We start from the raw sequence: 16,068 nt of genomic DNA, 5'->3' as shown, positions 1-16,068 counted from the left end.
CCTAAAAGCCACCCACATTGTAGATTAAAATATTAGGGGTTTGGAAGAAAAGGGGAAAACTTCATTGTAATTCTCACATCTCTGATCTTTTGCAGCACAAGCAATGTTGCTGCAGTGGTTGCTGCTAAATCTCCAGGACTCTAAGCCTTGGGTCAGGACCTCTTTCTGCCATGCGTTGAAGTTGCCTGGTTGTATGCCACCACTGAGAGGTCAGCCTGGGCCCCCCTGCTGCCTTCAGGCATTCCTGGGGCTGGGGCCAAACCACTGCCCAGCCCCACTAAGGGAAGGTTTCTGGTAGAGGTGGGCAGGATGACCAGGGACCAGAGGAGCCCACTTCCAGCCCAGGCACTCAAACCTGGGAGAACAGCACTAGTTTAGATGCTTGTCATAAGACTGGGGGGAGGCATGTCTTTGGGCTAGTGTGAATGCTCAACAGCATAAAAATTATGTTATATATATATTTTCTAGTTCAAATAGTTGAAAACTTTCTGCCACAATGTTGTGACCAAAAAAAACTGTTAGACTGTTAGGTCATCTACATACTGTTACCTGACTTTGTGCGATAAATCTGACCATACAGCCTTATGAAGAAAGCATCTTTATTCCCGTTCATTGAACCAGTTGCCATCTATGATGACTAACAATTCAATATATACACTGTGCAATACACGATCTGTTTTTATACTTGTCTTTAGAGAGATTGTAGTGAGAAGCTGCTTCAAAAAGGAAAAAGAAAGTTACTTGCCATGTCTTCATATAGAATGTGAAAAAGCTGGCCAGAGCTTCAGTTTCCTTTAACAGTGATATCGTAATTCTCTTCAGAAAGGTACAAGTGCAGGCAGGTTGTGGCAGCTCAAGTTTTATAATTCCATTTAATGAAATATTTCAAAATACTCCATTACAGTGCACCAAATTGTGCCGCTTCTGTGACCCTTATTTCCAACTGTTTCATAAATAAGTGCAAGACAGAGGGAAAAGGGAAGCCTGTCCACAGAGTTCCTCCAGTACAACCACATTCAATCCAGAGGTATTTTTGTTTAATTTATTATTCTCTTCTTGTTTGGACTTCCTCTAAATACTTTTCATGGATGGGTTAAATATAAACTGAAATACGTGAGACTTTTGCAGCAGCGTACCTGGTCTCAGATGTAGTATTTAACTTCATCAGTGAGATTGCTGTGTGCATGCCTACATCAAACTCGTCGTTCCCCTTCAAACACAGTCAGAACAGGCTTTTTAGCAACCCTTATTAAAAAAACAGCTGTCAGCCTTACTCGATGAGAGTCCTCAGGCAGTTAGGGAGTGCCTCTGTGGAGACCCAAGGCTCCCTGGGCTCAGGCAGGGCAGGGGCACGCTCCACCGCACCAGTGGGGAGGGAAGGCTGGAAGAGCCTCTGGTTCCAGCTGCTGCCCTGGACCGGTGCTGGAGGGCGCGTGAGCCTCCCTTCCCTGCAGGGCTCTTGGCAAAATCTCCAAACCAGCATTAACAGGGGTGACCTTGTGTCCTCTGCCTAACCTGAACCTTCAGCTGCTTGAACTGTGCCTGTAGCATGGTGTTCATCTGTGGGGTGGGACCTCAACATGCTCATTTGGTAGGTGGAATGTGCGTACTTTCAAACCCTAAGAAACTTTACAAGCCAGCGTGGCTTTTCTGCTTTGCGAAGAGGGGAAGCTGATGTGCAGGCTTGTCCCTTGGTACTCGTGGCAAGAGCTGCCAGGGGAAATCAGCCCTACGGACGCTGTGGTAGGCCAACTACTGTAGCGGGTGGTACAAACTTAAACCTTCTGAAGCTATTCACAAAGATATGACTAGTCAGTTCTCAGCTGGAAATATTAATAGGAGCTACTGATGTAAGGGTATGTTAACCGGGGGGGAAATGATCAGGCTAGCGATAAGGCCAGAGAAATGGTTTAAGAACTGAAGAAAGTGAACTTAAGGCTCAGCAGCCCAACTACGCTTCTGCCCTGCTTCTGGCAAGCAAGATATAACTACTTAATAAACACGGCAGTCCATCAATCACATCTCTCTGTGCAAGAAATGTAATCTAATGCTTACCTTGGGGAAAGCGGACAGATTGTTTCATTAGCGCTTCAAGGCCACAAAGTCCCTCTGGCTAAGGCAGCATATGAAAAGAGATGAAACTCAAATTCTTACTCCTTCCTCCAAAGCACACACAAAACCTACATGTAGATGAAGTGAGCAGTTTACATCTGCATGCAAATGTGTAATGTTTAAAAAAAGCTCTTCTTGTCTGTCTGGTTTTTTTGTCATTATCTAAAACCACAAGAATTTGTTTTGAGCACACAGGCAAATGATGATTTGCTTAGCATTTTGCACTCAGGTGATGTTTGACTAGTTTTGCAGTGAAATATGAGAATCTTCAAAGGTTTGTTGGCTAAATTTACTCTCAGCTGGTTACCTTTGTAGGGTATATTGCTTGTTGCTACTGAAATATCAACAGTGCGCTTATTGCTGCCTAGAAAATAAGTCTAAAGGCCAGTTGCTGCTGTACAGAGCCTGCATTTCTGACAGATACAGGTCAGCCTAGACTCATCTTGATGCTGGGGGGAAAAAAATCATGTTTCAAAAACACTTTACTGTATCCATAGCTTTCTGAGCTCTTTCTCTTCACACAATCATTTGAGGAGAGGAAAAGACTGAATAGGCATAAGCCCTTCAGGAGGCTGTATGGAAGAAATGAGTTGTGAGAAAATAAATAAGGAAAATGAACCAGGCAGTGCTGACTGAGTGGGAAGGACATACAGGGAGGGCTTGTATTGCTGGGTTCCCACTGGTGACTAGGCTGGGCAAAACCAGCGCTGGTTATAAACCATCAAAGATCTCATGTAACCCAGCATGGGTTTATCCAGGACTTTGGACACAGTGGCAAGGAGGAGGAAGACAACATGGCATTAGTGAAGAGAATACATATTAGCAGCAGAACAACCTGGTAAACGCTTCTCTGCTGGACAGGAATCTTCCTCTGAGATGAAGCATCTTGCTGCATAGCTCATGGTTGCAGTGGTTCAGATATCTGGATTATTCTATTCTTTGGTTATTTTAATCAGATTAATTCCAACTATTTATCACATCAGAAGAGCTGTGAATCTCCACGTCAAGTGTTACAGTCTGATCATAGCACAGGTGTTCACTCGTGGACACGTTTCTTCAAGGAAAAGATGTAAATGTTCAAGTGCTCACTCAGCTGCCTCCCCTAAAGAGAAATCATGGAGATTAACAACCAGGTTCGTACGTGCTTCACAATTCACTGTAGCTTTTCTGCCGGTCACAGAAGGGAGGACCCAACCACAGTCTTGGTGTACTTGGGGACCTGCAAGTACATAGGAACCTACAAGTATTCAAGCAAGAGCACTGTGGTCATTCCTTCCTCTTGTGGCACACTGATGGGAAGTTAAATCACTACAGACCAGACTCACAGATGACATAAACTGTGACTGACCTGGGCCCCCTTGGTCAGTAGTGACTTTTGAGCAGGTCTGACCTTCGCCAACTGGCCTATATTGATACTGGGGTAAAATCTACTATGATGCCAATGTCTGCTGGCAAAAGGCTTCTTTCAAAGGAAAATCGTTACATCCCAGTGCTGTACCTTAAATAAAAGATGCTGACCAGCTCCCTGTGAAATGAGATCTTTGCCATGCAAGGTGTTTTCTCTCAAAGCAAATCCCCATTAAGAAACCTTCCTAAGGACTGTTTGACAATAATCTTTAGAAAAGAGGGCATTAACTGAGGAAAAATGAATTTAAGCAGTAATTCATATGACAATAAATGACAAAACTGATATCTAACAGACACAAAAATGCACTGGTAAGACCGAATGAACTGGAAAACCATTTGTGAGATGGTTTTCTTGAGAGCTCTCTGTTAGCTTGAGAGATGCTAACAGAGGGCCAAGAAAAGACTAGAATTTGGGACAGTTATTTTGCTTGCAGATTCAAAGCAAAGTTAACCTTATTTTATGAATTCTACTCACGTCACTTTGCATTTTACCTTCCTATTTGTTCAGTCTAGTAACCTCAGAAAGAAGAAAGGGAAAAGAAGGGGTGGGAACATTCATGCTACGTGGGCAGAACGCTACATAAAACTAGTCCGTAAGTATTCTGATGGTGATGGTTTAAAGCCAAATCCAACTGGCTACATTGGAATAATTCAAGTCTCTGAAGTTGCTGCATGTGCAGAAAGGCACTGCCTGCTGTAAGCTGACTTTTTTACTTTAACCTTAGACTAAATAAAACAATTGGCTGAAAAAAGAAAAAAATCATAACTGAACATGCAGACTCCTGGGCACTGCCCCAGCTACACAGTATAGAAACCATTCCCAGACCCCATCTTCCTCCCCACCCCAGTGCAGCTCTCCTGTGGCTGCTTTGGAAGTGCCCACTCACCACACAGACACCGTAGTGCACGTGGGCAGCCGTGACCAGCACGGTGAACATGGCGAGCACCACTTCTTCCATCCAGCCCAGCAGCCCGGAGATGGCTGCACAGACCACCAGCGCCAGCGGGAAGAGGAACCAGTGGAAAAGCTCCGGCCGGGTGCTGCTCATCTGGCAGATGATCACTTTGCACTGTCGGAGCAAAAGGTGCGAGGTGAGAAGCGCTGGGTCAGCCCGGGAGTCTAGGCAAAAGTATGTCCATTTTCTCTGGGGGTTGCTTTTGATGAGGGGAGAACAAGGCTACAGTTCAAAATGGGGCTTGTTTCTGGTGAGAATACTGGTATAGATACACCTTTGTGCCTCGTTGTCTGTGAGTCTTAAAGGATTTATTACAAATAATTTAAAATAGCCACTTCTTTTCTGGATAGAGTGTTTTAACACGCTTTGCTTTACAAACCGAAGCACATCTTCACAAAAAGGGACCCTGTTTGCCACCTCCTGCTTTCACATAGGCTTGTAAAGTTGCGATCCCAAATCAAACGTGCCGCCACTTAATCACTGGGAGAGTGTACTGGTACTTCAATCACATAGCATGAGAGAAATATATTCTGGTTCATTGTTTAGAAGAGAGGGAAGGTAATATATGCCACTTTTAAATCCTGTTTTTCTTTTCTAGCACTCCTTCATGTGCTAGAATGCTAGCACACCATTTTTTTTTCTCCATCATGGCAGTGGACTCCCTGGAGATGTAGCTGGGGGCCCAGAGAAAGGGATCCCACTCAGAATGGCAGAAAAAAATGAATATATGGTGCATGGTTTGACTGAAAGCAATTAGCTTAATTTTAGTGAGTTCTTGAAATGTAATGAGATGAACTCAGTTAACATTCTGATTTTTCAAACCAGCTAAGCACACCTGAGTGTTTTACCTGGTTTAGACTCCTTAAGAAATGTGTCTCTCGCACACCATGTCCTTCACAAAAAAAAAAGAAATTTAGGCACATCTGAAATATGTTATCAATTTAAGTTTTGCTCAAAATTTAAATGTGGTTAAAGATAGATTTTATGTGTCAAAACAGTAGAAGCATGAAAAAATCATTCCCTGTGCAGTGCCTGAAATCCTAGGAGTCTGACCATAGGGAAAAAAAATACTGTCTTTACTGTCTGTGCTATAGAAACTGAAGAATAAAAAAGTAAACCATGAAAAAATAATTAACATTCAATAATGCAAGAAGTAAGCATTTGTACTTAATGTAAATATTTTTGCTTACTATGCATTATCAGCATTGATTATGAATTTTTTGAATAACACTCTTTTTATGAGTCCTTTGGGAATTGTTCCAGAGGGTATCAGAAATTGCTAAAGCAATCTACATGCTATAGTTTTTCTGGCTGAATAATTGCACCTGTACATAGGTTGGATTTCACATTGTTTTAAACCATGATTACACCATGCTAAATATGGTACTCAATTTTTCATAAAGATCGCTTAGTAATATTTGGAGCAATTCACCTTCAGTGTATCACAGCACTGCAAAATGAACTACACTCTGCGCTTCTCCCTCAGTTCCTTATTCCCCCTGGTCCTGAAGCACTGACTTACACTACAAGTGAGGTAAAAACGGCATGAGGAGATGGAAGCGCTGCAGTGTGGAGAGGCAGACTGGAAAGAAAAAGTAAGGCTGTAGGACTATGCTCTGTGCTTTTCCATGTGCCTCATCTACACCTTGCAGTGCTACCCTGGCCCCACTGAATTTAAGCCTCTAGCGGCTGTGGTTTTGTGCCCCTGGGGAGGTCCTTGGTGTCTTCTCTCTTACCATCTCTCCTGGGAGGTTCCTCATGAAGCATCTCCCGAGTCTGAGCTGCCCCTGCTTGTCAGCCGGCCACCAAGTCGGCCACGGATCTCCTGCTATGGTGCTGGCTGAAGGTCCCCTCCATGGCCTTACCCATGCCATCCCTTCCTCCTGGGCTCAGACACTGCCCCTGAGGGCTTCCCCAGCAGCAGCTGTGGTGGCTGTGCTCTGCGGTGACATGGTCAGACCTGGGTATTGCTGAGACTTGCCCTCTCAAAGCAAGGTCTGGGCTGCTCGGCAAGAGGGGTGGTCAACCCACAGGCAGTCCCGCTGCTGGCCATGGGGACTGGGAAAATAAGTCCTCCTCTCACAGATACGCACATTTCCTTTTTGAGGCCTATTTTTCCTCAATTTAGCCAAAAATGCCGGAAATGGCCTGTCTTTCTGCTTGCTCGGTCACCTTCCCTATTCATCCTGACACTGCACAGCTACGAGGCTGGGTCTGAGACCAGGCATTTAGCTCAGGGGATCTGCTGGACAGCAAAATACATTGTCAAAGGCAGGAGAAGTTCAGGACACTGGCAGGCAGAGGAACACGGGCTGCAGCTTGTGGTCTACAGAGCAGATAATGGAAACCCAGCGTGTCAGACTCTCACAGAGAAGGAAAGCACTGCCATGACAAGCCTTACTCTGATGCTGGAGGAGATGTGTTTAAGGGACCAGAGGAGGTGAAAGGAAATACAAGCTTGCTTTTAATTTTTAAAATGTTATAAATTCCAACTAACACCCATACATTTTTAATGCTTGCTTTTAAAATGTTAAAAATTTCAAGTAACTCATACATTTTTAATTCATGTGAGCCTCTAACACTGCAGTAGATGTTTTGGTAAAAGAAAAAACATGGCCTGAAGAATATGCATTCCACTCCATGTCTAACAAACAGCAGTCTACAAAGAAACTTCTGGTTTGCCTTACTATTTTCCTTCTGCAAGCATCCTGTCACAATTTCTCTGGGTTGGTTAAGATGTATGTGCAGAACCTGCCATCTGCCAAGCTCTGAAAGCACTTTCCCTACTGGTATGAAATACCTGTAGTTCTCATTTTGGAATCTACAATGTTGTCTTAAGAAAAAGGGGTAGATTGGGTAATGGAAAATGCATACAATAGAATTTACACAGCTGAAAATAACCTAACTTCCGTGAGATTAAGTCCTTAAGATGGAACTGTTTGATCTGTGACCCTGGGAAATGTACATTTATAGTATACATCTAACAAACTTCACAATTATGATTTCTTTTCCATTCCTGAATACAAATTTCTAGAGGGGTTATGTGTTCTCTTTTAAAATCCCACATTTTCAAAGCTCTCAAAAGGCACCTCAAGCCTTTGACTTTTTAAATTGGATGTAGCATTGCTCAGTGACACAATTTTAGATGGTGTTGGAGACTATTTTCCTAAAATTACACTAGTCACTACCCTTCGGACAGCTTTAGAATTAAATGGAGGAACGCCTTTTTGTTTGGCTGCAGCTCCCTTGCCTCTCTCCAGGCAAGAAGAGAGGCAAATGGCCTCACCCAGAGAAGAAAGCCCTGGGTTAACTGCAGTGCTCAGTGTTACTGTCTGTCTGCCAATGTTGTTACTTCACCGAGGTTTATGCTGCCTCACAGGCGTTAAAGGAGGGAAATGGGTCACAATGATGTGGTATAGGAGAAACTAATCTGTGGGCAGACAGCTATTGCAAGGCCCCTGCATCTCTTCACATCTTTCCCTAAAAATGCTGTCAGTGGTATGTTTTTATTCCAAATGGTGAAGGGAAAATGTGGAATCAGCTGAACTGCAGGATACATGTACCACACTAATAGGCACAACAGCTGGAAAAGGCTGCAACCCCCCTACTCTTGCTGGTAAATCTGTACCTGCATTGAGCTTTCTTTTACTTAGACAAGTCCCTAGTTCTGCCTATATGTTGGGGAATATCTGTTATATTTCTGGAAGTAAGGCCTGCCCAGGGTTTTCATAAACCCTCAGGGAAAAAACCAGAACCCTCATAAAAATGTTATGCTGTGGTGGAGTAGGTATTGCAGTATTGTAAGTGTCCCTAGTCCAGACAACTGCCATGGTGTGTGTTTATCAGTCAGAGCATAACACAGAGGTAGAAGAGCTGTGTGATTCTGCTGAGCTTTAGCTACAGTTTCTGGGCCCTTCTGTTTATTCACATAAAAATAGAAAGCTATCTCTAAATAATACCGCCACCACAAACATACTTACAATAACGTTTGAGAAAGCAACCCCAACCATCCATAAAAACAGTCTCGGTTGCTTTGCTAATATGTTGCCTGGAGATAAAACCACCCAGACTGTGAGAAGAATGAACAGCAACAGAGGTGACACAAGAGGTAGGAGTCCTTCATACAAAGAATTGTTCTTCAGTGTTTTCTTTAAACGTGCTCTGTAAATAAATACAATGATTTTATAGAGTAAGGAAATTTATCTGTTCTATTTCCACACAGTAATTTCAAACTCTAGCCTAAACTCGGCCCAAGAATTCACCTTGCAACACAACTACCTGTGTAAATGTGCTAGATACCCAGACATTTTACAAGAAATTGTAAGATACCCAAGTAACATTTATTTCTGGGGTAAATTATACTGGTTTATTCACATAGCTTCTGACCAGCTTCACCCACTCATCATTGCTTGACAATGGACCACACAAAAAAGTGAGCTGCAGTATTCTGTTGAAGTTGTCATCCAAAGGCACAGCATGCAGGCTTGCTGTGAATTCAAAATCTGTATATTTTTTGGAGGATGAAACTTCTGACATGAGACATGAAATTACTTCAGTTAATACACCATGTTTTCAGTGGCAACTGAATCAAGCATATGGCTGGCAGGCATTGCTGTTGTTTAGGTCTAGAGGTGATGCTGCTAGACAATCCTGTACTGTTGCCAAAGTACAGCCTAAAGGGGAGGCCTTTTTTGCTAATTAAGAGTACAGGAAAATAAATAATGCATTGTGTTTTCTTGGATGTTGTAAGCTCCCTTTTAAAGATAGTACTTTTAACGGTAGTTAAATGACCGTATTTTCTGTCAGCTAGGTTAAAAGGTAACTGTAAGATCAACAGCTTTTGCATGTATCTTGCATCTTTCTCATTCAGGCAAAACTCAATGAGAGGTTATACAAGAAGCAGGAGGTTTAATTTACTAAAGTTCAGTACCATTATACCACTTCTTCATACCAATAGTTCAGAAGAGCAATTCTGTGCTTGAAGTGTACTGGGAAATGTCCTGTTTAAAATCTCTGAACATGTGTATTTATAGAAACAGCGACAGAAAAATCCAATAAATATCTTTCTCATTCCAAAAAAAATTTTCTTCTGATAAAATAACAACTGAGAACAGGCAGCAGGATGAAGAAAGAGAGGATGATTGGAAAACTCAAATTCCTCATGACCAAATAGCTTCTGTGTGCATCCCTCAAGCAAGCTTGACTGGATGTTTAAAATTACTGTGCTCTTCTGTTCAGAGGAATGATAAATGCACCGGAAGGCTTGAAAGAAGCTATGTCGAATGATGACTCAAAAAGTCACTAAACAAACAGAAAACATTAAACAGAAGTCCTGACATGAGAGAAAACAAAGCAAAACCTAAATGTTCATCGGGGTAAATGCTGTTACTGCCAGGGACTGACATGCCAAAGGGGCTGTCCTCCCCCTAGTCCTCCCTAAACCAGAGTCCCCTGCACCAGCGGTCCCCAGCCTGCTCCCACGGCTGCTCCCAGCACCCTGCCCCAACACCCAGCCTCTCTGTAGGTCCTCACCCTTTCCTGCCCCCCGCCTCCTGCCCCAAACTCGGGGCTATTCAGGCTTTTAGTTACTACACTGAGCACTGTGACATGAAAAGGGATGCGTAGGAGCGATGTGTTATTGTCTTATAGTCTCTCCAAAATTTAAACGTTAATATTAACTTCCACTAATTCCTGAAGACAGTCAGCGACAGTCCCTCCTCCAGGACACTTAGGGCCTGAGACCTGATGTGACAGATGAGTGAAATGAGCTAGCAAACACTAACGGAAAGCAGGCCAGCATTAATAAAAATAGGCCATCGGGGTATAAACTAGCCATGTATAAAATTCCTAGGTGCATCAAGCCAGCTCTTAGATGCAATCACAGCGTGCCACCTGTCTAGCTTGTATCTGATGGCAATTATCTGCAGACTCCACACAGAGGAGAATTTTACAGAAGGATCTGGGAGACATCATGGAGTGCAGAATGATCAGCTACAGAATTTTACTCAGCACAGGCAGAAGTTACAAATCACATTTGACTGCAAATAAAATGCAGTATTTTTAACTACATAGCCTCCATCAGTTTACTGTGCAGAACCAGTGTGAGACTGCCTGGAGAATGGGAAGTGAAAGGAAAAGCAGAGGAGTTACAAACATGGAAAAGAAACGGGTCAGATTCTGAAAATTGGCCAGAAAAACATTTTACTACATTATCAGGACAGCATCTGGCTGAAAGCTACTTCAATCATTACATTTATTGCTCAAGTGAGGAAACCATTCAAATACAAAAAATTAAAGGGGGAGGGGGAACAAACAAACAACTTAATTATCTTACCTGTGAATGTTGTATAGTGTTTGTGGAAATGAAAGAAATAAACTGAAACCTGGAAGAGAAAAAGGTTCATAATATCAAATATCAAATAATGATATACAGTCCTGTTCATTACTGATCTTAGAGCTTTCCCATAGGATAACAGACCTACTGCACTATTTTAAAAATGAGTTGGTATTTCTGTACTCATTAGAGGATACAAACTGAGTTTGGAGGCTTTTAGCAATAATAAAACTTTCCTCATTTTTCCAAATGTTAGCTGCTAGATATAGCTGCTGTTACAGATTTTCTTGTGTAATGAGTGATGAGACCAGAAAGATTTTTTTTCATTCTGATGCAGTAAGTAGGTAGGATCAGTTATTTGTCATACAGGTTCCTTTGCTAGACCCAAGAAAGATCAAAGCCCCATTTTGCATGAGCTTCTCTCTGTTGAAAAAAAACAGAGAAAATGCTTTTCATGGAGGAAAAAACCGAGTCTGACACCAAAAGCCTTCCAATGGAATACATAAAGGCAATTAACTTCAAACGGGTCTGCCTATATTACTGGGGAAATAACAGTTTATAGTTCAATATACTAAAGTTCAACTAATGATCTGCTTTGCTGATAAAATAGCTGAAATTAATTCATTTTCATGATAAAGCCATCATTTGAATGAGTAATGTTTTTTACTCATTTTTTTAATACTGGAGCTCAGTTTTAACCCACAAAGGATAAGGAATTTGCCCGTGCTAACACCGCATCTACCTGCACTGCTGCTAGTATTACCAACACGTGCCAGCAACCCTAGAGCTGCCTAAAGTTGTACCCTGTCTAAGACCCACATCCAGAATACATTGGTCCACCCAATGGTCAAAGAAAACCTCCAGCAACAAGTGGAAGTTCAAGATCTAAACAAAAAGCCACAGTATCAGTCAGCCTAACTGGGTGAAAATATCTGTGTATACAGACTTTTTAAATCTCTGTGTTTCCCTGCAGAGCTCTTTGGGTTTGGGTGGTTGGTTATTTTCCCCACTTTCTATGTAGCAAGGGCTTTTCCCCATTTGTTTGCTGCTCGGAGATTGCTCTGGGTAGCATATTTCTGCCTAGCTTTTGTATTATAAGGCATGAAGATTGGGTTTGGTGCACTAAATTAATACATATTTAATATTTCGTAATGGTCAAGAAAAGCACTCTAATGATGTAAACCTCCTTTTTTTCACCTTAAAAAGATCTTGTTTAAGAAACGCAGCGTACTGTTTGTACAGAAAAGTAGCAGACTTTAATCTCGCTACTAGAAATAATTATTGGAAATACGGAAGAATAAGAATGAATAGAGGAAAGAACTGATTTTGGATGACTCAGTACTGGGGCTAACGTGGCATAGCAGTCTTGAGAAACATCAACGTTTACCATTCAGTCTTCATCAAAGACATACCCAAGTATTTAGCACACTCTGGCCACAGTGGCAACTCAAGAGAAGGAAAACCAAAAAAAAAAAAAGCAAGAATAGTGGAGATAAGAATTGTTGGAAAACAGAATTAGTAAAAAGGGGTGCAATAGATAATATATTTCTCCAGTCTTTCTGGTTATCTTTTAAAGAGGAGGAAACAAAAAATTAGAAAGAAAGAATATCCAGCCTGTAAATAATTTTGGGTATTGCATTTTTATGTGTTTACTTCTTGGTTTTGCTTTTTAAAACAAGTAAGAGAAACAGCTCTGCATCTTTACCATTGCAGAAACTCCGTATCAAACAGCTGAAGGAGGTGCAATTGAAGTAATATCCCAAGTATTTTGTAAATATATTTCTAAAATTCACAGTCTTAGTGCCTTCAGAGTGATTTGTGTTTAATGTGCACTCCGGTTAGCTATGTTTTCTATTAGGCAGGGAGGGCTAGTTCAATAAAATCTTGAGTTACGTACAGCAGTTCCAACATCTGTATCACATTAGAGCAGACATGAGACAAAACATTGACTCTTGAGGTTAAATCTAAATTTCCTGCTGCAATCCTGAAGTTTTGATTTGTTAGGAGAAAAGCAACCGAGAGGAACAGAAATAGAGACTAGAACTAGAAATAGAATTCAAAGAGCAATGGTTGCCAACAATTTGTTATTTTTATGAAGTGCCATTTTAGTTAGAAATAACACACTGACCACAAACAATCCCCCAGCTAGCTAAAAGCCACTTTCCGAATGGGGCAGTTACACCAGTTACTCCTCTGTACTTTTATATGGCTTCACTTTATACAGAGTGAGAGCTGAGGATGCAGTAGGGAAAGCAAAGGGTGTTCCCCTGTTGCTTATGGGATTTTCACAATTCCATCATTTCCTACAACATGTTGCTTTCCCATCTTTTTTTAGCTAAGGAGGCCTGGCTCGGGGGCTGCTTTTGGTACTCATTAAGTCTGCTTTTTTAATTGGCATTAAGGATCCCTTTTGTGCCCAGGAGCTAAACTGCTGCTTCCGCATTGCTGCCATTCCCTGCTGGTCTGGGGAACAAAAGGTGCAGCCTGGAAAGCAAACCCACTGCTGTCCCTCTGGCGCTCAGCCACCCAGGCACTGCCCAACTGATGATGATGGAGCTTTTTTTTTTTTCATGTCCTAAAAGCACATATTTTATTTTAAAATCATTAAAAAATCAAGTTTAGTGCATTAGTAACACCTTACAGAAAGTTGAAATTCCTCAAGTGTTATTAGAAGTATTACTGCTCTTCCGGTATTTTTAAATTTCTCCATTAATATTATCCCCCATTTTCCAGCTGATTTGAATTCTGAGACCCAAATGGAAGAACACAGGCCTGTATTAAAGGCAGAAATACTAAAGCACAGATGGGTGGCACAGGTACAGACAGGGAATTCTTGTGTCATTCTAGGCTGAAGGTGTCAAGCCCAAATCCTTGGATTTAGGTACAGTCCTATGGTCAGTCCTATGCCTTGTGCTATCTTGACTCCCTTTTCAGAAAAATTAGCATTTGCAAAGCTCTTTATCAGGAATTAATTTGCCCTTATTAAAAAAACCCACCCAACCTAAAACAAAAGCCCAAACCCAATGCATTCAGAAATTCAGGATTAGCCACATGTAAGAAATAAAGGCATTATCTTGTTTTCCAAATAGATATATACATAAACACACTGATACATACATACACATATGTATATAGATATTTACACACATGTGTAAAGAGAATCAAAGAGAGAACTCCCATCAATTTTAGTCACAACTTCAGATTTCATTTGGTGCTTTCAAATTCAATTCCCAACAGTAGGATGTTGTGTGACATAGCTGAGTGAATTAAAAGAAAAAAAAAAAAGCTAGCATGTGATGGATACCATGGTACATTTGTGTCCTATATTACTCTAGACTAACAGCAGTGTATTTAAGTTTAGTTGTATGAGGGCATCTTAAACCCTCATGTAACTAAACTTAAGAGTACTGCGGACCTGAGACAGTCAGGTCGTTTCCGTTCCACACTGCAGTTAACTTCGCGTGGCTGCCGTACCTGAGCTAATTTAGGCATTTCTGCAAAATACAGACTTAGTCGTTGTAGAGAAAAAGAGGGTTCAGCCAGAAATGAACTGCTGACACTACTTGCAGTTCTAGAAAATGCTATTTCGGTAACCAGGAGAAGAGCACCACACTGGCGTTCGGACAAAGGTAGAAAGACTACCGCAGGTAGCCAGGCTCCTGAACACACTGAACTTCACATACTGTGAGCACCACTAAATAAAGAAGCAACTCCAAGCAAGTAGCCAAGACACCTAAACCACTATTTGTAAACAAGTTATACTGCTTCAAAGGAAGAACAACATTTATCTTAGTTGTTTATCTCCCTCACACCTTTGCTATTGGAAATCGTGTTTGTTGGCAAGTCCCTGGCAAGTGAACCATCCTTAAACTGTCCTAAGAAAAGCTTTGAAATATTATTTGTTAAGAATTGGCTCTTCCTGATACCTAAAAGTTCAAAAATTACACAGTGCAATACAGAGATGTAATTATAGGTGAACACCATACTGGAAACTGTGGGAATTCATTCAGAAAAGTACCCTTCCACATCTGCTGTGCTCCCCCAAAAAAAGACTCCTCAGAGCTTCCCCCCTATTTGGGAAGCAGTGAAGAGGTCTGTGCAAAGCTTCTCATGGGCATACTGCAGAAGTCGAGCTCAGTAAAAATCAACTCTTTAACAGCAGGCAGTTGTAGCTGCACTTCAACCTACAAATGAAATACTATCATCCTACTCTCTTTTTCTTCAATTGCCCACACCTTCACATGGCTTTCTTTGACATACTGCTTGGCCTTTCTATCTCTAGGTGAATAATTCATCATAGTCAATGCTTGCTTTAAAGAAACGGGATGTTATCATTTACCTTTCTTAGCCACCACAGAAAAAATTGTGATTAAAACTATTTAGGCATCAGTATTAGTTTGGGAAAATCTTTAAACAATTTTCTATGGTTTTTTTCAAAATTTCTTCCACATTTAGAGCAGCTAGACACGTGAAAATAACACACTGAATGTTTAGCACGCTGATCAGCGCTTGGAAGCAAGCTTCAACAAAAGGTGAACATTTAAAAGTATTTGTAACTGGAACAGCAGCTCTTTACGGAACAGTGTGATTTTCTCAGGCATATCTTGAGAAGGCAACTCTTTTAGTTGCTTATGCAAACAGATAACTGCATATTGAGCTGTCCACTAACTATAAAATTATGTTTTATTATTATATAAAATGGCAAACTTAAAACCACTTAGTAATTGGGGGAGAAAAAAGCTTAGAAAATGAGTATATAATTTTCAGACTTAATTGAGCCTGTAAAGTCTGAATACATTAAGCAATTTAAGGACAGAAGAAAAATACACCTAAACATATCAACACAGTATGAATTGAATTTTACAGGGATTAACAGCACAGTGTAAACATGAGCACTGTATTCATGCACAAAGTTGATATATGTTTTGGACATTTAGCATCTAAGATACTTCTTGAGTATAAAGATTGTAAAGGGATGCATTTATCATGCCTGTTGATTTCATAGCTTATTTTCAGTGTCTAAGGAAATACACACCACATTTATCTCTCTTGAACTGAGCTGTAAGCTAACAATTAGCATTTGGAGGGATTTAGCACAGCCTGAGAAATTAGTTTATGGATATAGATGTTTCTTTTACGTGTTCCTGTTCACACAGCACGTACACATCATTCTCTTTTTCTGGGCACAGGAAGAATCAAGGACCAGGGAAACAGAGCCTTCACTTGTAAAGTCCAGACTGACTTGCAGAAAGCCTCTGC

General features: G+C 41.2%; 1 protein-coding gene across 2 annotated transcripts in view; it reads right to left on the bottom strand.

The window, feature by feature from the left end:
* Positions 1-582: 582 nt before the first annotated feature.
* Positions 583-16,068, bottom strand: part of LOC102051967 (ethanolaminephosphotransferase 1-like) — a 57,757-nt gene continuing 42,271 nt past the window's right edge. The window contains exons 7-11 of one of the 2 annotated variants that reach the window (XR_008731276.1): positions 10,810-10,858; positions 8,456-8,636; positions 4,407-4,589; positions 2,948-3,214; positions 583-2,180 (exon numbers count right to left, since the gene is read on the bottom strand). Coding sequence is in view for 1 of the 2 variants with exons in the window: in XM_055704328.1 (XP_055560303.1) it covers positions 3,149-3,214; positions 4,407-4,589; positions 8,456-8,636; positions 10,810-10,858 (479 nt within the window). In the remaining variant the exon portion in view is untranslated. Of the gene's footprint in view, positions 3,215-4,406; positions 4,590-8,455; positions 8,637-10,809; positions 10,859-16,068 lie in introns of both variants that reach the window. The other variant, XM_055704328.1, reaches the window with a different exon arrangement.

The sequence above is a fragment of the Falco cherrug genome, chromosome 3 (genome assembly GCF_023634085.1).
Source record: "Falco cherrug isolate bFalChe1 chromosome 3, bFalChe1.pri, whole genome shotgun sequence".
NCBI classification, from domain to species: domain Eukaryota; kingdom Metazoa; phylum Chordata; class Aves; order Falconiformes; family Falconidae; genus Falco; species Falco cherrug.
This window is presented reverse-complemented; position numbering and strand designations above follow the sequence as displayed.